At 43.4% G+C, this 25,159-nt stretch overlaps 4 protein-coding genes across 4 annotated transcripts; 3 read left to right on the top strand and 1 right to left on the bottom strand.

Moving 5' to 3' along the window:
* The first annotated feature begins 1,591 nt into the window (after positions 1 to 1,591).
* On the top strand, positions 1,592 to 5,401 carry fam185a (family with sequence similarity 185 member A). The gene is made up of 8 exons (XM_080504960.1): positions 1,592 to 2,081; positions 2,177 to 2,286; positions 3,026 to 3,118; positions 3,283 to 3,421; positions 4,395 to 4,436; positions 4,537 to 4,632; positions 4,737 to 4,871; positions 5,026 to 5,401. Exons 1-8 carry the CDS (start codon positions 1,685 to 1,687, stop codon positions 5,136 to 5,138), a joined length of 1,125 nt encoding a protein of 374 aa, XP_080361086.1. The 5' UTR covers positions 1,592 to 1,684; the 3' UTR covers positions 5,139 to 5,401.
* A 931-nt stretch (positions 5,402 to 6,332) lies between these two features.
* Positions 6,333 to 14,912, bottom strand: fbxl13 (F-box and leucine-rich repeat protein 13; the record flags this gene model as incomplete). The annotated part of the gene is made up of 15 exons (XM_080505568.1): positions 14,640 to 14,912; positions 13,427 to 13,522; positions 13,194 to 13,329; positions 9,836 to 9,888; positions 9,508 to 9,608; positions 8,952 to 9,081; positions 8,335 to 8,433; positions 8,019 to 8,139; positions 7,741 to 7,903; positions 7,545 to 7,664; positions 7,299 to 7,422; positions 7,117 to 7,197; positions 6,777 to 6,911; positions 6,507 to 6,670; positions 6,333 to 6,435 (listed from the first exon to the last, which is right to left on the bottom strand). Exons 1-15 carry the CDS (start codon positions 14,724 to 14,726, stop codon positions 6,333 to 6,335), a joined length of 1,713 nt encoding a protein of 570 aa, XP_080361694.1. The 5' UTR covers positions 14,727 to 14,912.
* LOC308136129 (leucine-rich repeat-containing protein 17-like) lies at positions 8,792 to 13,187 on the top strand. Its single transcript, XM_080504358.1, has 7 exons — positions 8,792 to 9,011; positions 10,160 to 10,363; positions 10,477 to 10,953; positions 11,065 to 11,267; positions 11,910 to 12,065; positions 12,498 to 12,639; positions 12,734 to 13,187. Exons 2-7 carry the CDS (start codon positions 10,239 to 10,241, stop codon positions 13,014 to 13,016), a joined length of 1,386 nt encoding a protein of 461 aa, XP_080360484.1. The 5' UTR covers positions 8,792 to 9,011; positions 10,160 to 10,238; the 3' UTR covers positions 13,017 to 13,187.
* A 5,359-nt stretch (positions 14,913 to 20,271) lies between the features above and the next one.
* armc10 (armadillo repeat containing 10) lies at positions 20,272 to 24,110 on the top strand. Its single transcript, XM_080505605.1, has 6 exons — positions 20,272 to 20,716; positions 21,507 to 21,652; positions 21,825 to 21,959; positions 22,052 to 22,228; positions 22,333 to 22,404; positions 22,527 to 24,110. The coding sequence occupies exons 1-6, from the start codon at positions 20,464 to 20,466 to the stop codon at positions 22,776 to 22,778; spliced, it is 1,035 nt and encodes a 344-aa protein (XP_080361731.1). The 5' UTR covers positions 20,272 to 20,463; the 3' UTR covers positions 22,779 to 24,110.
* Positions 24,111 to 25,159: the final 1,049 nt, after the last annotated feature.

The raw sequence follows: 25,159 nt of genomic DNA, 5'->3' as shown, positions 1-25,159 counted from the left end.
TTATTGACAGGTGTCCGTTTTATTTAGATTTTCAACCCCACCCACCCCCATATTCTACGACATAAGATCTCATGTCCTTCTCATGTCCTTGTGTGCTCCTGCTTTAACACAAGGAAATCTAATCACTATGGCATCACCCCATCTGATCAGATAGTCCAATCATGTGGAGGATAAGGGGTGTCCAGAACAAGGGTGGGAGTTTAAAGGAGTGCTTTGGGAAAAGTTAACGCCTGGTAGTCAGGAGAAACTCAATTACCCAGCAGCCTTTGCAAGACAGACGTCAGTTAAAAACATCCTCACATGAGCCTACCGATTGGTCAAAACTAAAAGATAGGCGGGTCTAAGTTTACACAAGCATACACATCCGGTTTGTCAATTCTACCACAATAACAGAGACAGCAACTTTCAACATAACAGTTCAAAAACAAAATGCTGGTTTGTTGAAATCGGTCCGTTGCAGTGGTTTTGTTATTGTTTTGGGGTTGTGGATTGTTTCAAACCGATCTTCTTGGAACAGTGGTTTCAGTTATAATTTTCAGTAAAGTAGAGTCTGTCATCATGAAGAAACAGAATTGTTTATGTGCTGCAATAAGAACAAGTCGTGTTGTCGTTTATTTTTTGTAATGATAGTTAAACAATTACGTACGGAGCCCCCAAAGGGACATGGAAAAAAAATTAAAAGGAAAAAAAAAACTTTCTCGGGATCTTGCAAAACTGTCTCGGGATCTCGCAATAACTTTAGCGAGATCTCGCAAAACTGTACCGTTATATATGCGCATTGTGTATGTGATCGGCTAAGTTTGTCCTTTTAGAGACACTGTACCCCGCGCGACTAAGTTTATCCTTTCAGAGACACCGTACACCGCACTGTTATTGAGAGAAGCTAAAGCTAATGGAGGACACCCACCCGTACGAGAGTCGTATTTTGAAATCGGCCTAAAAAGCAGTGCTTAGCGAAAGGACATGCTTCTGCGAGATCTCGCAAAAGTTGTTGCGAGATCCCGAGAAAGTTTTTTTTTTCTCCATGACCCTTCGGGTACTCCGTAGTTTCCTACAGAGCCCCCGAAGGGACAGAACATTTTTTTTATCTCGAGATCTCACAATAACCTTTGCGAGATCTCGTAAAAGCATGTCCTTTCGCTAAGCACTGGTTGAATGTCTTTATATTTTAGGCCGATTTCAAAATAAAACTCTGGTACGGGTGGGTGTCCTCCATTAGTTTTAGCTTCTCTCAACAACAGTGGGCTGTACAGTGTCTCTGAAAGGATAAACTTAGTCGCGGGGGGTACGGTGTCTCTGAAAGGACAAACTTAGTCGATCACATACACGATGCGCATATATAACAATATAGTTTTGCAAGATCTCGCAAAAGTTATTGCGAGATCCCGAGATAGTTTCTTTTTTCTTCTTCTTTTTTTTCTCCATGTCCCTTCGGGGGCTCCGTAGTTTCCTTTGAAAATTGGTGACAATACAAAATGACAACCCTTGCAAGTCCAGTAAAAACGAGCTTCGCAGTTTTGAAATCAATGCCTTTACTCTGGAGGCTCGTACCGGAAGTGCAGTGTGTCGTTCATTGTCGCGGTGAAGAACATGTGGACGGTTCGTGTCGGCTGAATGACACCGTGTCTGTTGTTGTGGTGGCTGTAGCGGAGCTGATGAGCCGCTTTACCTCCAGGTGACCGACATGTTCAGCAGGGCCGCAGTTCAGCGGGGGTCAGCCGGACTCCGCTGCTGGTCTCTGGCGCTCGGTGGCTCCTCACGGTCCTCTTCCTACTCCTCTTCCTCCTCCTCGCACGCCGGGGAGAAGAAGCCTCCCGTCAGGCGGTGGTCTCTGGCGGTGAGCCCCTTCACCACGGTGCGAGCACATTTGTCCTGCAGCATCTCCATCCAGCCGCTGGACCCACACGCCTTCCCCGAGGCTGACCGAGCCTTCGTGGCCGTGTCCGGGCCGGACACTCAGCTGGGGGTCGATCCGGACCTCCTGCGTGTCGTCTACGACGAGGAGACCAGGGAGCTGCTCATCTCCGCCCCGGAGGCGCACGGCGACCTGTCCGTCCAGATGACCGCTCCGATTAAAAGTAGTGAGTAGCATCGTCAGGATCAGACGATCTCCACCTCTCCTCATTGTCCGAGACTAAAACGCAGCACGTGCTTTTTTCTTCTTTTTTTGTGTCAGATCTCTTCATCACTGCTCGAGGAGAGGGCAGCGTGCAGGTGAAGCAAATGGAGTGTGACGTCTGCAACGTGCAAACCGAAAGAGGCAACTGTTCACTGCACTCTGTGAAGGTTTGTGCTCAAAGCTTTAAAAATAATGTGTGAAGGGAGCTGATGGGCAGGAGCACGAAGCACTCGCAATAGATTTGTTTTAAGGGTGTTTAGTTTATTACCATCTGCTTAATATGGCATAATTCTGAGTGCAAAATAAAAGCGAAGAAAATACAGAATATCCAACATTATGAAATAACTTATGAAGGAAACGGATTAAGTCATAATATTGACACAAGCTGTTTTATAACAAGGGTGTAAAACAACACGTTTGGCTCCACACCATCATGAGCCAGCTTTACAAAATAGAGTTTTCGGTAAACAAAACAACAACACCACAAAAAAAAAACAGGTCCCGGTTGACTAAAGGGTACAAGACAGGTGGACAGTCCACCACAGGACAATGACACACTGACAATCACACCTATAAGCAATTTAAGCTTACATGCATTTGGTTTGACTATGAGAGGAAAGTGGAGCCCCCAGATTGAACCCTCACACATTGAGCACACGCACACTCAGCCTGTTATTAAAAGTTAAAGTTGATGTACTCCCAAGCGGAGTTACTTCAAAAGCGGAAGCTAAATATTACTACTGTGTAAAAAAATATATATATATATATGTATATAATACACATGCATTGTTGGGCACTCTCTCCACAATGAGAACATCCCTGATTTGAGTTCAATCCTTTAGGGGGTCTACACAGCAAATTTATGACACATTTGAAATTTTATTTAGCATTTTTTTCGTATCCCAGAGTCATCAGGTTGAAGTGCAGTCTTGTGGAGGACATATTTCAGGGCTGGGCACCATCCATGGCAACGTGACCATCAGAGCTCAAGGAGACAGTGTAAGTAAGCAATGTTATCTGTGGTTTTTTATACTCGGCGGCCTCTAGGGGGCAGCAGCAGCAGCCTCCTGGTGCATGTTGGGCTCTATGTAACCGGTTCTAAATCCCAAGATTGAGCTGGAAACGGTTGAAATCATACAGTAACCTGTCTGCTGCAATCGCAGACGGTAGACGTGAAGAAGCTCCAGGGCACCAGCATGAGCGTGTCCACGGAGCGGGGCCCTCTGAAAGTCAAAGCCATCTATGCCGAGTCCAGCTGCGTGTCCTCTCGCTCGGGGAGGGTGGAGCTGGGCCATGTGCATGGTGAGCCGCATCCATACATCCTTTTACACATAAATGAAATGTCGCATTTTGTCAGTCTTATTAAAACTAAGCTAAGGTAGATGGAGTATAAAGAAAAAAAAGGATGAAGCCCTTCTGATATCTTTAAAGAGAAGGAAAGTAAAAAAAAATTTGTTTTTTAATTAACCTGTTGATAACACTCCAAGTACTGAAAATGAAATTAGAATTCTGGCAGCCTCCTGGTTCATGAGGGCAGATTTTCAACCCCCCCCCCCCCCACCCTCCTTCTCCTCCAACTACTCTAGATGTGACGCATGTTTTTGTCTGAAGCTCCATAGCAAGTCTGAAAAACGAGCCAGTTTTTATAAGACTGTTTCGGCAAAGAGACAAAAAAAACTCTGGCCTTCCGAGACCAAAATTAGAAACCTCTGCACCATGTTAAAACGCCGCTTATAGGTTCAAGCAAAGATCCTCCAATAGGACACCACAAGAGGTTACTTTCACGAGGAGACTTGTTTTAATGCCGACACAGCTGCATTTTATTAAAATGTTTAGTAATGCTGAACTTTGGAATGTCAGGAATGCCAGGCCCAGAATCAAACGGAGCCGATTTAGCTGTGTTGTGATTTCTTAACAAATGTATGAACTTGTTTTTTTTCCCCCTCTTTGGAATGAAAATAGAACAAGTTAACTGTGGGGGTGGGAAAAAAAAAAAAACAATCTATAAATTGAGGCAAAGATAGGAAGTGAGGAAAATGTGTCATTGGTCGTTTAATGTCTTCCCGGTAGAAACAAAACTTTTACTCTCCGTACCATGGAAGTAATTATCTTGATTACTTCACTGATGCAAGTTTATGAGAAACTGTTTTTTTTTTGCGCTGCCGGGATTTTCACGGCCTTACTATAAATGATAAATATAGTTATTTATCATGCCGACTCTCAACCGGTGAATGCTGGCGCTAATCCTAACCTTTGTGTTTGCAATGATTTAAAGGAAACGCCACCGTGAAGAACCAGTCCGGAGATACAGTCATCGGTAAGCGGGCGAACCGACTATAACCTAACCCATGTGTGGTACGTGTCCGTGCCTGATGGAGTCATAACCCCCCCCGAGGCTTCGCTTCGCCTCTTTGCAGATGGTTCAAATAGTTTCCTGAAGGTTTCCTCTGTCAGCGGAAGGATCGACGTCTACGTGGGAGACGGCGGCAGCGCCGAACTTCACAGTCAGGAAGGTAAACACACACAGTGTGAGGAGACAACGTTTCTTTGCATTCTTTGATCTGTATTCTTTCATCTGTATTCTTTGATCTGTATTCTTCTGCTGGGTCACATGAAGGAACGGTGAGCGTGCGCGTTCCGTCCTCATTACGAGCCGGAGTGGAGGCCCGCGGGGCGTCGGTGGACATCAGCCCGGAGGTTGTTCTGCACGGATTAGTAAACAACTCCACCGAGGGCCACACCACAGTTACCGGTATGGTTCTTTTTATTGGATTGCCCCCACTTTGATATATTTTAATAATGTTAAAAACCTCCAACACTTAAATGAACCACGGAACATTCTGTCTTTTTTCATGTCCTTATTCTGGCTCTGTCTTTTTTCTTTTTTTTTTTTTTGTTTATTTTAGGATGCCTGAACGGAGAGCCTCCAGTGGACAGCTGGGTTAAAGCTCAGACAGACAGAGGCTCGGTCACACTGAGGACACAGAGCTGGTTTGAGGCCCTGAGGCTTGGAGGCTGAGTGGTTTTGCATTTGCACTGATCGTAATGCCGCATCACTGCACCCGAGCTTTCGTTTCAAAGAAAGAGACAAGATTTCACTGCAGCTCCTCGAAAGAGAATGTAACCATGCCCCACGCTTAATTATTTAAAAGTATCGCTCAGGTGTTTCCAAAGAAACAATACATTTTATGTGTATTAAATGTTCTTCATGTGTGTAGTAAACCATTGGGAAATGATACTGTGCTTCTGTAATAGTGTTTATGTCGAACTGTCACAATGTACTGATGCTTATTCATAATATGAATAAAAAAATAAAGTATGTTTATATTTTAAGAATGTTATTTGTACTTTGTTTGAATCACATTGCTTATTGGTATCATTCTGAAAGTAATGATTATAAATGATCTAAGAAGAATATAAAGATGCAAACAATAACTTTATAACTCTAAAAAACATTTTCAATAAATGTAATTAAATTGCAAGTGTTGAAATTCGAGTTCTTAAAAAAAGAAGATTGGGTTTGGGGGCAGTTTGTAAGAATGTTACAGATAGAAAGTGATTTTCGGTGCAAAAGCAAACTGGAGCAGCACCGGACATTCCTCTGATAAATGGATGAGCTGTGAAATGCGAGCGACGTGGCTGAAAATGTGCAGTCTGGAGCTCTGCCCTGATCAAATTAGGATTTATAAAACTTGATCTCATTCTGTATTTTGGTTCTTCAAAACCAGGCAATAGGTTCCAGATGGATCAGCACAGGCACAGGCACACACACGCGGTGTATTTTTGCGGCGGGGTTGATTTTCACAAAAGCGTTTAGTATTTGAAGACCCTGATATTTAATTTTAATTGACAATTTTCCATTAAAAAGTAGTTTGGTTGATTCTAGATTTCACTGATATTTTCTGAAGCTAATTGTGGAACGACACAGTCCTGCCAGTTCAAGCTGAATTTGAGTTGTAGAGGAGTCGTCACATATTGAGCGCAAGTTCACAACAAGGGGAACGGGATGAAATTTGACCCAATCTGACTTTTCTTGACCATCATTAGACTCATCAGAATGTTAACGGCAAGAAACACTTAAAAGAATGTACTTTTTTTCCCATTTCATGGGGTCTTTAATTTTCTCTTTACGTCCATTGTGTGTACTTGCTGTGTGAGTCAGGACTTTTGGGCCACTCCACCATTTCCCCAAAACAGCATTCGTCTTCAAACGTTACGTGACCAAATGCTCTATGTTGAGTCCAAACAAGTATGGAGGGTCGTCATCGCTGTGCTCCCAGTAAGTCACGTGTGGCTCCAGCTTCCGGGCAGCCGCTCTGAGAAAACACATGGTCATCATTGTTTCTAGACATCTAGAGCAAGTCGTGGGCGTGAGTGCACGTCTTACCTGGAGATGCCGCGGCAGCAGGCCATTGTGACGGCCTTGAGCGGAGGACACAGGCGCTTCAAGTGTCCTATTGTGCGATCAGTAAGAAGAACACACCCGCTCACGTCAAGCTCCCGCAGGTACAGAGATCCGCATGTCAGATACTGCACTGACACATCGGTCATCTGAAGCCAGGCCGTAGACAAAATAGAAAATATGGCTTGAAATTACAAGCTGAAAGACATACGAAGCATATTTAAAGCCTGCAGAAGTGTCCGTGTGTGTTTATACCTTTGGACAACCTGATATCCGCAGCATGACCAGACCTGTGCAGTGAAATGAGAAGGACCTGACGGCTGCGTCAGACAGAGCTGCACAGTGAGCGACATCAACATGCTCCAGGTCGCTCAGACTCTTGCAGAGCTTCTGCCCAACATAAGAGATTTGTGTGATAAAGTGTTACTGTGCAAAATGGATGAGAAGCAATAATGGACAGAGATAGGCGATCAAATGAAACGATGCTTGAAGTGGGATAACACTGTATCGGTTATTTAGACGTGCTTTTCGAGGAAGCAGTTTGGGCTCATTCCCTTTCGACTGCTGATGTTTACGAACGTGAAAGGATCTGTACCTCAATGCCAACGTCGGTGACATGAACGCACTCGGCAAGAATCAACTTCTTCAAGCGAATCCCCCTGAGATTAGTTAGTCCCTAAAAACAACAAATATACATTTACGGACCGCTCCCTACAATAGCCAGATGTACATTCTTCGTGGAACAAGTGGAGGCAAGAGCAAACGTGTACGCCCTACCTCATCCCAGATGTTGCAACCGCTGATGTCAAGAGAGCAGATAGAGCTGCCACTCAGCTGCTCCATGGCCACATCAGTCAGTCTCTCACAGTAACTTAGATTGAGGTGGTACAGTTTACTCAACCTTGATTAAAAAAAATGGTGCACACACACGATGCAAAAGGGTGATGTACATAAATAGGACATTAATGCAATGCGCTCTGAAGTAGAAAGTATGACACCTGAATATGTGGTGCCCGAACAAACCTTTGCGCGATCATCACGACTGACATGTCAGTAATGGAACTGCACCGACTGACATTCAGCTCTCGCAGTGTCTTGGCCGGGGCACCTTTGGTCAAATACTGGATGCCGTCGTCGCCCACCCTGAACACAAAGAGCACGTCAAGCGGCGTGACGAGACAGCGATCCGAGACCAAAAAGCTGTCGAGCTCAAGCACACCTGCTACAAAGTGAGACGTCGAGATACTGCAGGTGTTTCAGGGCGGCCATAGATTTGAGGCTGGCGTCTGTCATCCTGGGGCATCGCGCAACGTGGAGTCTGCGGAGGTCTTGTGAGCTGCTGCACAGAGCCTCCCAGCTGATGTCTGTGAGCTGGTTGTTACCTAAAGCACACAGCAAGGTATAGGAGAGAGAGAATAACTGCACCAGAGATACATTTTTTTTTTTTTAATGCGTATGGAAATGAAATAAAGTTCACTGGACACGGAGTGATCTCACTCTCTGTGCTGAAAGAGTTCAGTTTGGCTGCTTCAGCGACGGCTTGGAGAGTGGCGTCGGAAAGATGAGGCGCATCCAACAGAGAAATGGTCAACAAGCAGCGACATCTGGTCAATAAAGCCTGTTGGAGAAGAGTGAGACGCAAACTTCTCCAACGCGGCTGAACGGTAAAGGGTGGAGGGAGGGAAGACGGGCTTGAGGTGGCAAAACAAATACTTCTTTAATTTGCACCTTACACTTTTTTTTGTGGGGGGGGGGGGCGCTGGATTGAACATTCCTAATCAGTGACGGTGGCTTCAGCAATGAGAACACTTACCAAAACACAGCTATCCGACAGGGTGGGCATGTCATCAATAACAATCTCTTTGAGTGATGAGCAGCCAGCGGAAATATGTCTGAAGCCATTTACTGTCATCTTGGAGGAGGAGGGGGGGGGGGAGAAAGAGAGAGAGAGAGAGAGAGAGAGAGAGAGGAAAATGTGAGCTGGAATCTGAATCATTCTCCTGGATGCAGTTTCCCTTGGCCTTCAAGTTCTCAGTGGCCCGTAAAAGTCAAACCATGCATCTGGAACCAAAACGAATGCACATTCCCAAGGGAAAGTGAGTTTTCATGTTGCAGAGCATGTGCTGTGTTTTGGAATATACACATGCCGAGTGGGTGGACCAGAGTTCATTGTATAAACCCAACCCTCGTCCTCCTCCTCCGCCTCCTCCTCCTCCTCCTCCTCCTGCCTCTACGCCGCCTGCCTTTCAGATCCCAAACCATTTGCTCGGCGCTCTCACCCAGACGCAAATGTGGACCAGCGTGAAACAAGAGCAGGCACGTGGAAACCAGCAGGAGTGACTGGATTTATCCAAGGCTGACTCAGGAGGCAAAGAAGTGTGAAATTCAGAGGCAAGCCCCACCATACCCGAGAAGAGTATACCGACTAACCTGTGTACATCCAGACAAGTTGAGGTGGAAGAGATTGGAGCAGCCCTTCCCTGTCCTCAGGTAGATAAAACCGTCATCTGTCAACCTGTAGCAGTAGGCCAGACTCAGGTATTGAAGGTAGAGACAGTTCCTGTTCAAAATTAAAAGTTGCGTGTCAGAAAATAGAGACAAATACTTTTTTTTGGTCATTTTTCCAAGACGATTGTGGTTATTTTGCATTTTTGTTTGATGGAATATTTCAGAAGAAAAACATCACAGTCAAACTACAACACATACTAGAAAAATACTACTAACAAGAGAGAGAGAGAGAGACAACAACACCAATTATATAGTCAAGAAGTTATAAATACCACATTTGTTCCTCTAAATAATCCCGTTCACAATGACCATACCGATTACACAATAATATACAAGGTGGCTACAACTCAACAAAAACACATGTGGACATTCTGGAGGACAAACAAGCATAAGGCAAGGAGATTTGTAATCACAGCTGAGTTGAAGTGAGGGTACTAAATGAAAATAGAGGCAAAGTCTTGGAACCTCTGATGTTTACCTGGAAAGTTGCTTCAGAGTTTCATCTGTTACGAGGGTGCAAGAAAGATTTAGGTAGAGCAGAGAAGGACAGTTCTCCACAATCCTCTGAATCACCAAATCCTGTTGTGGAGCAGAGCCAGATGTTATGCAAAGTTGTCTCAGGTATGTCTTTAGTACAAGATTGAGAAATCAGTTACCAATAATTCATCATTTATCCATGTTCCAATAAAAGCAAGAAAAAAACCAAGAAGACTAACAGAAAAATGCACATGTGATATTTGCAGATAAAATATTTGTATTCATATTTGGGACACACCATGGGGGCAAACTTCACAATCTTTACTCACAGTTACATTTAGGCATTCTGACACATTGAGCTCCTGGAGATTTCTGCACTCACCTGGGAACACAAGACATACAATTAGAGAAGAGCAGCGTCATGGAGCTTTGGGCTATGGTCACCGTTTCTGAAAAATCAATTGTTCTATTAGGCTACATAGTATTGGACATTTTTTTTTTTTTTTAATATCTCATCTAAGAATCAAGAAGTTTCACAAAAAAGTATCATTCATTGTCTCCTACGTAATAATCCTGCGTTCCACAAGGCAAACAGCAGCAACAGCAGCAATAACTCTGACGCCCTTGAACCTTTTTTTGCATCTCTTTTCAAGTCTTGAGACCTTTCATCGCAAGCTCCTGCTTTGACCCCCCCAAACTCCTCCTTCTGGAACGACTGTCGCAGGGCTCAGGATGCGTGTGATCACCTCTCTGCTCCTCGCCTCCCTGCTCCTGCTCCTCCTCCCATCCAGTGAGATGAAAAGGCCAGGGAAGGGCCGAGGCCTCAAAGGAGCCAGGCATAAACTTGCACGTGACAGGTAATGGTTTGATTTATACAATACACCCTTCACGCCGTCGCAACCTTGAATGACCTCGCACGGACTTCGAACAGCTGGAAAGAGACCGTGTTTGTGTTTTGTAAAATCGTCAGGGTGAGAGGCGTCGGGCGTCACGGCCGATCGCGCGCCTCGAGGCTCGTGCCGCCCAGCTGTTCGGAGTCTACAGAAGGCGGAGAGGTGTTCGTGGATTGTCAGGGCCGTCGTCTCAACGCCGTTCCTGCCTCGAAAACATGGTCGCAAGAGCCCAGGCACCTCCTCCTCGCTCGCAATCGGATCAAAGTCCTCCGTGACGGGGCCTTCTCGGGATATGAGGGTCTAACCAGTCTGGACCTGCAGCAGAACCAGATCTCTTTGGTGGAGGAAGGCGCTTTTGAGGGCCTGACACAACTCACCACCCTCCTGCTGCAGCACAACCAGCTGGGTACGCTCAGCGAGGAGGCACTGATTCCCATCCCGAACCTCCGGTACCTGCGTTTATACGACAATCCCTGGGTCTGCGTCTGTGGAATGGAGAGTCTCATACGAACTCTTCAGGTCCCAAGCAACCGTCATATTGGTAAACATGCACGGTGAGTGAATTCAACCGTCTCACAGTGGGGCTCTTAATGATTAATTCCACAAGTCGCTTTTTTTTCTGAAGCACAGAATAAAAAACAAATTCTGTGTGTCTTCTCTGCCAGGTGTGCAGAGCCTACGAGGCTGAAAAACATCAAACTGAAGCAGATTGATCCTGAGTTACTGTGTAAGGAGCCAGACGCAACCAGCAACCAAACGGACCCTGCGAAACCTGCGGAGCCCAGTCCAATTCGAGGCAAATTTGACGCCACCATGCTGTGCCACACCTACCTTTTCCCGGAAGTGCGGCTGGACTGCAGTAACCGAGGTGAGCTCATGATCACTGGAGATTTTCCCGAATCAGATCGATTCGCTCCAACTTACCTCAACGCACAATCTCATCACACACGTTTATTATATAACTTGCAGGCTTTGGAAAGTACCTGTGGCTTGTCAGAGAGCACGTATGTTCATGATGAAATACCACCGAGGGCATGGCTGGAATGACTAAACTTTCATTTCTCAAACATATTTTATGGCGGCGTGGTGTAGGAGGAGCGAAACATACACACATCTGGTTGCCCATGTGTTTTCATTCAGTGCTCTGTCCTTCATTTCCTTGACCTCTGATTAATGTCACATTACAGTTACTTGTCACACTATAAAATTGAAGGAAGCAACGCAGCTGGCTGCAAACATTATTATGTTGTTGTTTTTTTACTGAGAGTAAATCAAGTGATTTGTTAAATAATGTGTCAAATACTGGGCCAGACTTTTAGATTCGAATTCAAGTGAAGAACAGTTTATCCTTGAGTCGTTTATTTTGCAAAAAATTCATTGTTCAAGAGGAAATATCTTTCCCTTTCAAAGCAGAGCACATGGAGCACGATGCAAACATATCTTGGCAGATGTAAATGATTTGATATATTTTGGTAACCACCTGCATGAATGTTTTCCTTTTCATCTCCAGGTTTAACCGAGGTGCCCACGGGCATTCCGGAGGACGCCGTGCATATCGATCTTTCTCATAATGAAATCAGACATCTCAAAGCCAAAGCGTTTCACGGAGCGAGAGGTCTCAGGTCGCTTAACCTCAGTAATAACCGCATGGAACATCTTGACACAGGTAAATTGATAAAGTCAAATTTGATGAGCGCAACATTGTTTTAATTTCTCAACAGTACTTGGAATTTTGAGAATGGCAAAGTACATGTATGCGGTATGTTATTGTTATTGAGATGGAGCATGTGGTGAGTGATAAGGTCAAGAACGGTTATACAACCGCTGCCGACTTCTGTTTGCCCATTTGTCTTTTTCAGAGACGTTCTGTCATGTTTGTGTATACTATATTAGCGTTATTCATGGCGGAGATAGCCGGGATATAGTGGGATGCATTACATAATGACTTTGCAGGAAGTGTTTCAGAAACCTCTGAAAAACATCTGTCAGAGTTCTATTGTATCGCTTGCTTTTTTCTTGCTTTATCTGGCTAATTTTAATTGTATATTTAGTTTCATTATTGTATAATGTATATAGATCTTTCCTTTCCGTTACCCAGGTTCCCTGTCTGGCCTCTTGCATCTTCACGAGCTGGACCTGTCTGAAAACGGTCTGCATTTTGTTCAACACGGGGTTCTTGAGGACCTCTACTTCTTATCAAAGCTCAAACTAAGTGGAAACCCATGGATGTGTGATTACAAGTGGGTTCTTCTGCTTTAAAATAAATTTTTACCACCTTTTCATGCAAATATATGACAAAAAAACCAACTGATTCTGCCTTTTTTTTTTGTTCAGCATCCATTACATGGTGTACTGGATCCGCCTGCATCCTGGGGTGAGGCACTCGGGCCTGCAGTGTCACTCTCCCCTTGAACATGCTGGGGACAGTGTGGAGGAGTATGTACGCTCGTACTTCAGAGGGTGTCCAAAGGACCGACAGCACAACCAAGTGAATCAGGACCAAACGGACCCTGAGCTTTGGAACACGGCGCTGGAACTACAGGGGGAGCTGGAGGAGGAGCTGGAGCCGAGCCACTTAAGAAAGCCAAAGAAATACGAGATCATCAGGCTTTCCTGATTTAAATAAACATATAATCTATGATTTGTTTTTTCTCATCCAAAATCAATGTTTACAACATTTCTCTAATTTAACGTATTTTTGCATTGATCAACAGAACACATGAGAGAAAAGTGGCTTTTTCTTTTTTTTTTTGCAATAAAAAGTTTAAAAAGAAAAAAAATCATCAAAACTCACTGATACAGCTCAGGCTGCGCCACTCTAGAGACTTGCAGCCTCGAAGGTTGAGATGGGTGACGAAAATGTGGTAATTGTGCAGAATGTCCTTCATTGCACTGTCTGCTATCCAGTCTTTCCCCACAGAAAAGTTTATCTGAAAAGGACAGAAATTGGTGCACATATTTTTCTGTGGTGTTAAAGTGCAACGTCTAGAATGCAATAAACACGGGGCACAGTTACTCAGTACTCACTTGACTCCACAGTGTGTTTGACTGGATGATCGTTTTCCATGAGCAACAAACCTCTGCACAGTTCAGCAAGTCTTGTAATTCTAAATACTGGAAGATCTGGGGGAAAATAAATAAATCAAAAGGGTGAGGATTTTTTTTTTTGGGTGAGGGGTGTGTTGCCATGACACTCTTCAGATCTAAAGTTTATCTGGAAACAGAGTATATGGTCACAAATATTGATTCTAATTGTATTCAGACAATGTAGGAACCTGTGATATCGGGGGGGGGGGGGGGGGGGGGTTAGGTGGTGTTTATAGAAAAGTAAATGCATTATTTGAAATTCTCAATAAATTCTTTGTAAAGTCAAATGCACAACAAGTGCGCAAAGAGAAAGTGAAGTCATTTCAAGAGTGAACGTTTGACTGATATAACTTCTCACTAAAGTTCCAGGTGTATAAAATGTTTTTTTTTTGCTGATGTTGCTTCTGTCCCTCAGACTGAGTTCAGTTCCAAACTTAACACTTTGCGAGGCGACATAACGTGAACAACCCGCTCCTGTTTTTCTCCAAACATAGTTCCTATTTACGAGGAGAGGTGTCAGGCTTAAACACCAGCGCAAATATTGCCAAAACTGCACTAACTTTGAGGGGAAAATGTGAATCGAAAAAAAAATAAATAATAATACACAACTTGGAGAATGTAAGATTGTTGCAAGTAGTCCTAGTTGTGTACTCGAGGCCTGGTTCACACAGAAACAAAAATAAGCAAAGAATACCATAGAATATATTCCAGAGTAATGTAAAAAAAAAAAAAAAAGACAGAAAAGTAATACAAATAGGCACAATAGAAACGGTACATACAGTGTTTACAATAGTAAACAAATAAATAAGCGAATAAATAGGCCTGATGTTAGTGCAAGTTGTGAGGGCTGCAGAGCTATGGAGGATGTATACTGAAGCAAAATGAGCTGCAACTGACTGTATTCAGCGACCTTAAAAGAAACGGAACATATGTTTACAGTGGACTCCGCTTTCAGTGTTATGTAACAGATGTGATCTCACCACTGAGTACTTGCAGAACGGGGGAGCTGCAGTTTCAAAACCAAAGTAAACAACTTCCTCCGTGGAGACTGATCACGTTCTTGTACTATTTGTTATTAAAAGAAAAAAGAAAGAAAGAAAGAAAGAAAGAGAAAAAATGAAATGTGATTGGTCTGTCCTGTGAGGGAACCCACCTTCAGTGAGAGGCTGTTTGGAAGCAGTGAAACCCCGTCACATCTTTCTCCATCCCAGTGTGTGTTGCTGTTTTCATTAAAACTCATTTGCAAACCCCTGCAGGAATCACATAAACACACAAACAGAAGCGGAGGGCTGATCCCTGTTGTGTTCTTATCCTTGTTTGAATTCCAGGAAAAGTGTTTGTTTTTTTGTGGTTTTGTTTACATTCAGAGTAACAACAGTGCATTCACACGAGGAGGTTGTGCAAACCGGAAAGTATCCAATAAATTTCACGGACCTCAGGAACATCTGTCATGGAGTTTCTCTGAGGATGTTTATCTGCTTGGAAAGATAGTGTGATATTGGCATATTTTTTTTGTTGATATTTTCAATAAAACTACAAATAAATTCTCACCTTGAAGTACTCTTTGAGTTTTTTTTTAAGATTACACCATCCATCAATAAAGTGTTTAAGACGAGCCGCATTTATTAAGGGCTCAAGGAATTTAATTTGTTTTTCATTTTGTAAGTATTTGTAAGTATGAAGTTCTCCAACTTCTTTTTTTGGGGGGGAGAAAATATTTTAGTCAGGTTCCAATAACACCACACAATTGGGCTGCTTCCCAGAGCAGAGTTTAGTGCCTGAGTTAAAGGTGCACAGGGATAAAATGAGTCACATGAGTGGGTGTATACAGCCGGGAATACGTGGTTGTAATAAGACTCAGTTTGGACACGTTTTATAACCCCGGTGAATGTTTGCTCTGTTCATATACATGAAAGAGCGACAGCTTGCAAAAAAAAACTACACGTCCAAAATAATGAAGCAAACGGTTCCTGCTATCGTATTTTTCACTCAAAAGCATTTAAATGGTCACCTACCAGCCTTTGCCCTCTTGCGTAATTTTACCCAGTCCTGCCATTTGGTGAATGCCACCAGCTGGTATTTCCTCTGAAAGCGTTTCATGTCCATCTCCAACGCCGGCCTGGTGGCATGGCTCTCGCTCTGAACGATGAACGTTTTCCATTTCCTGTCTCTTGAACGGCAAACACAAGCTCATCATTAATTCAGTGAGCACAGGTCGGCTCTTAGGTGCTATCATTTACTCATCATGACAGGAACAAAATATTGACGGATTAATTTGAGTTAATATAATGATGCTCTAAGATGAAGATGCTTGAAAAAAAAAAAGACAAGAGAATGACAGATGGGTGAAATATCATCTGGGGAGATAACAGATGGGTACACTGGACAGGTGAAAGGTGATATATGAAAGAGAATATCCTCGCCCACTTGTTAACAACCATCCAGAGAAAGTGCTGAGGCGTGTTTAGGATTACAGCCGAGTCACTCTGCGTGGCTTTATGTGTGTTTGTGTTTTCCGAAGCTGTGCATGGAAAAGCTTACACGACTGGGTTTAGCATAATGCTACAAACAAGCCAGGAGTTTCTGTAACCACATGAGAACTCTGAATGAACGAGTGCTCCACCCCCCGCTTGTCTCGTTGGTCTGATTCTCCAAAGACACAGGCTGCCTTCAATCAACTAATTACAAACACAGTGAACTGATTCTGGGGCTTCAGTGGGCTTGTATTTTCTCCCGGTTGTCACATTGTGTAAATAAAGAAAGGACGTAGTATGAGCGATCACTGTCTGGGCTGGTGGTTCTAATAAGCCGTCTGCTGCTGTCCCTGATTCCAGCGGATTCTGTGGTTGAACCTCACTGTCATGGCGTCTCCATTTGGGTAAATACAAGTCCAGCTCTTTGTTTCTTTCTAAATGGTTAAATCTAAACTGTTTTCTTCCCAACTTTGTTCAGAGGTAGAGAAGAACATGGTGAAGTTTTGAATTGTGACGTTTGCATGTATAAATGTTTGAAAGGCCTTGACCCCCACTTATGTCTGACTTGTTGCTGTCCTCCACTACCGCTTGTTTAAGTTGTTGAACCAATGTGTATGTGACGCTCAGATTTAGACACTTGCTTTTCTAGAAGCGAACTGGACACAGGCTAGCTTCCAAGTTCAGATCCTATACATGCCTTAAATGCTTGAATATAAACCTAATGTAACCCTTAATCTTATCAATTGCTTTAAGTTATTTAGTCCTTGTTTCTACATTTGTTTTGTAACCTGCTCTTATAAATTGAAGTTGTCTTAAGTGTGCTTCAAAAAATAACTGACAGGACTTTTTTTTTTTCCTTCAATATTCCAGGGTCTCTTGGTTTTGTGCTCTGTTCTACAGCTGCATTTGTTTTCTTCCTCAAAATGGTGAGTAGTTCAGTGTTCTAAAATGATGCAAGCAAAATATGATATTAATGTCATGTTTAAATCCTGATAGGTTACAATACTGCACATGCCATTGACCTCTATGAGGGCCCAGGAACTTCTCACCAGCATCATTCTGAATTACCTTGGAACACAAACTATGCCAACAAACGCCAAGCAAGGAGACGGCAAAAGTTTGTCCCCCTTCAGAGAGAACCCATCCATTATAGAAACCAAGATGAAGAGGACGCCTTCAGTAATGCAGGAGAAGATGTGGTGCAAAGGCAGGCAGACCCCAGACAGTTTTCAGAGGGCCCATCCTCTCCTGAACAGAAGCATGAACATTCAAATGGGCACTACCATCCCTTTGGCCAGTTGTTGAAACAACACACACCAGATCTTTGGAAAGGTGTCAGTTTCCCAACAATGAATCATTTTAAGCGATTTATTGGATCTTTGAAGGTCTCCTTCTTAACACCGGGAAGTGATGTTGGCAGACATTTTCAAACTGCACGGGAAACTATGAGAAATGTTGATGAAGAGTCTATGGGCTACAGGTCTAATTTTGCACGAGAAAGTACTCCCCATGATGGCGACAGTCCAGCGGAAGTTGGGAACTACAACATGCCAAAGGAAGAGCTTTCTGTCCCAAATCCTGCTGGCTCCACTGCAAGTCTCACTTCTCTGCGTGGATATGACAACCCAGCATCTATTCCGGGCTCTGCTCCCTACCCACACCATTCTGCAGCCACAGGATATTTTGATGGTGGCCATCAAAGGGAAAAGGATGACCTTTTCCAACGAGCTTCTGAAAACCCCTTTGGTCGGTCAACGGGTAACGGGCAGCTGAGAGAAACACACTTTCCCTCTCGCTCATCCTCTGGAAAGGACTCTTTCCAAAGAGGCCACGTGGCTGCATCCTCCAACAACCCTTCACACAGCCAGTCTCAGGATTTCAACTACTACTTGAGTAATGTACCCAAAAGAAATCCTTCAGATGCAAAATATACCCCAATAGATTCGACATTAGATGATCAAATGATGCCAGTTGGCTATAATCTCAGGGAAAACTTCCACAGAGGGACTCAAAGTAATGATGGCCCACAACAAAGGCCACCACCTTTGAATAATCTGGTTAAAAGTTTATATGCACCAAGTAATCGGCTCTACACTCCCAAAGAATTGCATAAACAAAGGAGACCACCACCCATGGCAGGTAGGTCGTATCAACCCACAATAGGCACAGAATTAAAGGATTCAAGTTCTACTCCCACCATCTACCAGCCTCTAAATGATGAACGTGGACCTCAACAGCAGCCCAGCAGATCTAACTTTCTCAGGAGGCCCCCCAGCTCTTTTCGTGGCTCAAGCAGACCGAATAGCTATTCTAGATATCAGAAAGTCAATCCCAGTCACACTGTCTTGGCTGCTCAGGATAAAATTGAGACCTCAGACCCTTTCATTCAGAATTGGGCCTCTGTTATGGAGACACAAAATGACAACACAATTACCAGACCTAAAGGGATGCCCTCGTATGGCACGAGAAAACCAAAACACCAATTTTCTGTGCCACAGAGACGGAGTGTTGTCCAAAATGATGGATATAAGAGGGCAAAAAGATTTGGCCTTCAGCAGCAGACTTTCATCGAACCACCCAAGGTAAAGACAATTCCAATCAGTTTGAAAAGACAAACCAGAAATCCAGTCCACTGGCCTTCTGAGCTGCAGTCTGCGCTTGACGGCTGTGTCTATTGGGCAAATGAAGACAAAAGAAATGGCCGTGGTCCTAAAACATCAATATCATCCATGAACGCATTGGTGAAGTCAAGAAACCGCTCGGGAAGAGCCACGACACGGCGATCAAAAGTCTGCTATACACCTCATCAGCAGGCTCAGAAGCAAGGTTCTATAGACCAGTTGAATCTTGCTCTGCGACGACAACCTTTTAATAAAGAAGCCTACTGAAATACAAAGACCACAAGAATCAGCCTTTCAACTAAGATCAAAAGGTAAAGGATTACTTTCCATTGTTTTCCTTCTGAACGTTAGTTTTCTTCTCATTTGATAGTGTAAGTGATTCTGATTTATATCAGTCGGTTATTAAAAAAAAAAAAAAATCCTTATTACTTGTAAATGTTGAAGTCATAACCCTTGTCTTGTTTCCTTTTTACTTGTAGGTTACTGGGCCAACAGTGAATCCGTGGAAATGAGAGTAAGTATATTTTCATTGCTTTATTCAAACACTAAAAACCATGGAAAATTTACCCCCCCCCCCCTTTTTTTTTTTTTTTTTTAGGGAAACCTTCCAGCACCAGATTAACTGTGTGGTCCAGTCACCTGCTATCAAAAGTAAAGGACTGAAATAATTCCAGGATTTCACTTGTTTTGATTTGTCACGAGATCATGAAATCAACAGTATTTCTATCTTTATGAACATTCTTGTTCACTAAACATAAAAAACACTCAAAAACCATCGTTTGGCATGGGATAGAAACAAAGTCGTGTCCGAGATTGAATTTGAATCGTGTTGAGCTTGATCACAATACCTACCTGGAGCTACATCTTGTTAAAGTTGTTGACCACCTCAAAAAGACTACATTTTCTCAAATCCTGTGTCTCGGAGGTTTTTGCTGCATGTGAGATTAGATGTAGGACAAAGTTAAAAACTACATGCCATTCAGTAGTCCACATGATCTTCAATGAGCTGAGGTTTTACTAGAAAGAAAAGTGAGCCACCATGTGTTCACCTCCAGAAAAGCCACAAGTGTAAAGACTGATTGTAAGATCAAGCGGTTTTCAGATCCGTCTTTCCGTCATTGGGACATGACGGACAGCCAACTGTGTAGATACCATTTCAAGTTCTTGTTCATTTTAACTGACTGTGCATTAACGGGACGTCACCTGTAACTTCACAAACATACAATGGAACAACTTGCCATGCATGTTTATGGCAGACAGTAAAACGTGTCGCACTTTTTTTTTTTAATTTTTTTAGAACAAGCTATGTTGGCAAAATCCATATTTTGTTTCTGACACGTCTAAAAACAGAATGGATATTCCCACAGTGAGTAGATAATCCCTCATTGGCTCCTCATTTGGAAATGTATTGTTGCTAGGTAACATGTCGAATTTGGCCTACGTTAAATGTTGGCCAACCAATATCGCTGTGATCTTTAAGCATAGCCTACAGAATCTTTTATGTAGTTTTGTACACCAAGAAAAGGTTTTATATTCATGCAAGTGCTCTTCCTGTAACTTTTATTGGAAAAAAGTACAATGATATTGGATCAGATTTCTGGTCACGAGAAGCCCATATACTCGCACTCTGGGAAAGTTTTTATTGGCCATCGCAAAACTGGCCCGAGAAAAAAGGCAGGGAAGTGTTGACAACTGTGGCTTATCATCAAACTTCTCCAGTTTTTAAACTGTTGCAATGTGCTCGGAAGGGCTTTGCTTGTAGTCTGTACGGGTTTTAAATGGTTCTGGCTCGCTAATGAACCCGGCTGGTGAGCTCGCGCGTCTTTGCTTCGAGTGTTTCGGGGGAAGCTTAAACGCTTAGCTTAGCTTAGCTGCAGCCAGCATGGAGGATGGCAGCAGACTCGGTAACATGAAGACTTTGCTCGGCATCGTCGCCGGAGCCGGAGCCTCCTACGGTATATACAAACTGATCAGCGGGGGGACTCTCAAGAGAAACAAGAAGAGCGTGACGAGCGAAAGCCCGGCGAGTGGGAAGAGCGGTCAGCAGGGCGAGGCGAGGCTCCAGCCCGGCAGCCTGCTGGCTCGAGTGTCCGGACTGGACGTGGTGTGTCCCCGGCCGGTGGACGTTACATCAGGTAAGACGCACACTGAGGTAAACTAGATGTTCTCAACCTATATAAATAAAAACAAAACGGTTGGGGACAACAAAGATAATTGAATATATGCCCGTTTCTGCTTTATGTATGAGGACTCGAGTGTTTTGATTTTCCGTTGCACAGTAAATGGATGCTTGTCATTGTTTAAAAGCTTATTGAACAGACAAGAGCCCCATGTGTTATTTATAATGGAGCCACGACGATCTATCCATTAGTGAAGCAACCTCCGGTTTGAACAGTCATCCGTTCTGCTCTGCCGGCCTAATATGTCCTCTCCATCATTATGAACACTTTGTTTGGACCTACTTCAATATCATGGATTGTTAGTGTAGGAATTTGAGGTCAGACACTAACGTCCGAGGAGGCCTGGCTTGCATTGGCCCTTCCACTTCATACCACAGGTGTTGAGGTCAGGGCCTTGTGTGGGCAAGTCTGGCACCGCCACACCAAACCCATAAAACCAAACATTTATGGCCCATAACTTTGTCTCTTATGCATGTTGCCACAACGTTGGGGTGCATACCACTGTCTTAAATGTTCTGTATGTGCTGGATTTTGGATGTCTGATTGAAATGCACAAATCCACTACGTACCTTATGTCACCAAATGTGTTTTGTCCATTTATTGTTGTTTAAGTACTTAAGTCGGGATGGTTATCTCCTAACCGTTAGTCTTTTTAGTTGCAACAGCAGTCAATTAACCTGTAATTGTTGATCGTTGTTGATCATTCCTGGTGCTGTGGATCAGATATTTCTATGTGCTCCATCAGGTGACATCATGCATCAATCGCCCAACAATCTGGAGCCACAGCACCTGAAAATGCTGCTCTCGTGTCTGCAGAACAACAATAATCCGAGTGACAGGTGTCGGATTCTCCTCACGATTGGAAATGCTGCTGCTTTCACTGTGAACCAGGTACAGTAACGGACACCGCTAACCCTAAAGCCGTTCAGCCAAGAATTGGAAGGCTTTTTAACGCAAAGATTACATCGGTGAAAGTGAGCCGCAGTCTTCAGTGGTGTGGAAGTTCACTGTAAGATGTGTCGGCTTATCTTTCTTTGTATTTCCTGCTTCATTCATTTCACAGAATCTAATACGGGAATTTGAGGGGATTCATATCGTAGCGGGTTTCCTCTCCGACCCAGCCGCGGAGGTCAGGGTGCACACTTTGAACGCTTTAAACAATCTGTCTATGAACATCCCCAATCAGGAACAAGTTAAGGTATATTCCTTATTCTACACACTTTTTCCCCCCTTAATTTTCTATCTGTATTTTTAGAAAAGATGTCGCTGAACGTATCTTTCCTTTCACAGGTTTATGTGCCACAAGTGCTGGAACTGATTGAAATGTCACTAGTGAATTCTGAACTTCAGCTCAGTGCTCTGAGGCTGCTGACGAACCTTTCAGTCACCGACGCCCACCAGCACTTACTGAAGGAATCCATCACGCTGCTGATGTCTCTCCTGGTTGTGAGCAATGAAGCGTTGCAGGTTTGTGCGAAAGGTTTTTAAGTTCTTGATCAACTGGGAATTGGCGAATTGGCAGGCGGGTACTTTAACCGAAACGAGGATCTGAGATCTTGTATTTGTTTCAGGTTCAGACTCTGAAAGTACTGGTGAATCTGTCGTCCAATCCAGACATGATGGACGACATCGTTCAAGCTCAGGTGAGATGTAAAAAAAAAAAAAAAAAAGATTCTGCTTTTATCTTGTTAATGAAACGACCCTGTCACAAATCTTCTTTCTCATCCTTTTCGCTTTTGTTTTTTAATTTTTCTGGTCTCTCCAGGCACCAGCTTCTGTGGTGCTCCTATTCGACCAAAGAACGGCCCCTGCGGTGCTCCTGCGTCTCCTGACCTTCGCAGGCAACCTGAAGGCCTGGAGGCCTTCGGCCCAGGTGGCGGATGAACTGAGGAGGAAGCAGGATTGTCTCTTCCGGGTCATGTTGGACGAATCTTCCCAGCTCCACAGCAGACTCGTGCAGCTGCTCTCGCACCCCGACGTGGAGATCCAGGCTCACGTTGCTCGTATCTTGACATAGACTTTTCTCATTCGTTCTCTCCCGACACACACAGATTTTGCTTCCTCAGTTTGCCAAAGCCACCAATTTGTAACCTTCCCACTTGTAAATTCTTTTTCACATCTCTGTTTCACCGCCCCTTAATGTCTACAGCCTTCTCCATCAATGTTTTCCACATGTAGCCACACTCCCTCGGTTTCTTCCTCCTTCAGGTAACCGATGATGGGCGGAGTTGACGCAGGGTGAACGTTTTCATTCTGTGGTTGTAAAACAAGCCGCCGCCGCCACCTCCTGCGGAATTCTGCTGCCCACACTTTTTCTTTCTTCAAAGAGCCACAGTGCCCTTTCCTCACGCACTCGACCTAAAAAAAAAAATCTGTTTTCCAGGTGAAATTTGAGTCCAACCGCACTGCCAAAAGTTTTGTAGTGAATGTCGCAGCATGATCCTGTTGCACGGCCTCGTGTGGTTTTGAGAGGGACACTGGTGAGCCAGCAGGTTTACTGCGGAGCCACTTTAGTAGACTGGCAGTGATCCACAGCTCCAGTCCTGACAAATGAATTGGCTTGAGGGATTCTCAAAGTAGTAGTTTGTTTTTGTTTTTTTTAGTAATTCAAACACATTCAATGTTTTCCAATTTCAGAAGCGGTAATTCAGCATGGGTTTGACCTCTGGGTTTAGGAAAAGTATTGAGGCTGCTTGATTAGGATGCCATCTGATAATCCTGACTTTGAAGGAGCCCTGAAGCGACTGTGCAGTGTCGCTGATCCAGGATGTCCTTGCGTTATTTGTCTTGATGCCTGAACCCCCCCCCCTCCCCTCCCGGGGGAGGAGCTGGAGGAAGTTACACGGGAAAAAGGATGTCTGGATGGCTGTGATCATGATGCCAATATGCAGCTTGAAAAATCTTTTCAAAGCGGCATACGAGCACCAGTATTGATTACTGTATCAATGTTTATTTAAAAAAAAAAAATTGTTATTTAAATGAAGTGGCCACTGAATGTGAGATATAAGCCTTGCTGCCATATGAAGCTATGCACTATAATAAGGTCCTTATCCACTCTTCATCTTCTGCAGGACTGGAGTTGTGGACAAGGGAGGGACGGGTGTACATGCATGACAAATGTGACTTGGTTGATGCAAGAATTTTAAGGCATGTACCAGTTTAGTTGTAAATGCTGCACTTATTTTTTTTTAATGTTCAGACACTGACTTTGTTAAATCCAAATCTGAATCTCAGGCTATTCTAGTTTACCAGAATATGTACAGCAGGAGACTGATTTCCTTGTGACTTAGATTATCATATTTATTTAATGTTTAGTAAGCGTTTTGCCTATAAAATGAGTGTTGTCTTTTTGGATGGTTTAAACTTTAATAAATACCCAATATGATATGTGACTTCTGTTGTTGCCCTTGTTTTTTTCTGTAATGGGGAAAATGTAGAGTGCGTGTAACCAGTCACCCAAGGAAACATCTGAAAATTCACCAGTACCAGTTCATTCTCAAGGTACTCCTTAGACCTGCAGTGCAGGTCAGTCTAAATGACTGTGGTTTTGTTTTCAAATTTCTCAAACCAAACGCCAAAATACCCATTTAGTAGTTATTTTTACATTTGCCAGACAAAACATGGAGAAATAACAGTTGTAGTGATAAGTTTTATTTACAGAGCTGGAACAAAGATGGATGGTGTGATCCGAGTTTAGCAGGAGTTGGACGATGAAGGTCCTCTTAAAATAGGCCTTTTAACAAATACACCTTTTTTTTTTTAATTTTATTTCCAATGTTTAAAGATAGTGTTTTTCCCCCAAAGTGGCTGCTTGTGTGTAACTATTTTCCAGGTGTGCTTCCATTTATTAGCAGCCCTTGAACTTTGCTTAATGATGCAATTTGATTTATGGTGTTTTTCATGAACATTTTTCAGATATGAGGAAAATGGTGCATTGTTTTCTCGTATTATAGTTCTTTAAAATAAAACTACATAAATATGAGTGATCTGAAGAGAGATGAGTGCTGCTCAACGTAATATTTTTGTTGAGGTCAGAATGTACATCTTCCAATGTACAATTAGTGGTTCAATCTAATAATAGCGTTTCCAGCCTTTGAGGCATGTTGGTTCACTGGCCTCTTCCTTCCCCAACCCCAACAATGACCGATGCATTTCCGTCCTTCTTTTGAATAATTCATGAAGTTGAGTAATTACTACCCAAAATCTATTAACTTGAGCGCTTTACATTCACCAATTCGCTTAAACGTACATGACTCCGTATAATTATTTCCTGTGTGTCTTGATAATCCGTGGATCATTAAATCCAGATTATTTGGACGTGGCGCAGTTGATGCCTTTTTATTAAAAAAACAACAAAAACAACAAAACAAAAACGATGCTGTCGTAACAGTGACGATG

Source organism: Blennius ocellaris (assembly GCF_963422515.1).
Source record: "Blennius ocellaris genome assembly, chromosome: 11".
NCBI classification, from domain to species: Eukaryota; Metazoa; Chordata; class Actinopteri; order Blenniiformes; family Blenniidae; genus Blennius; species Blennius ocellaris.
This window is presented reverse-complemented; position numbering and strand designations above follow the sequence as displayed.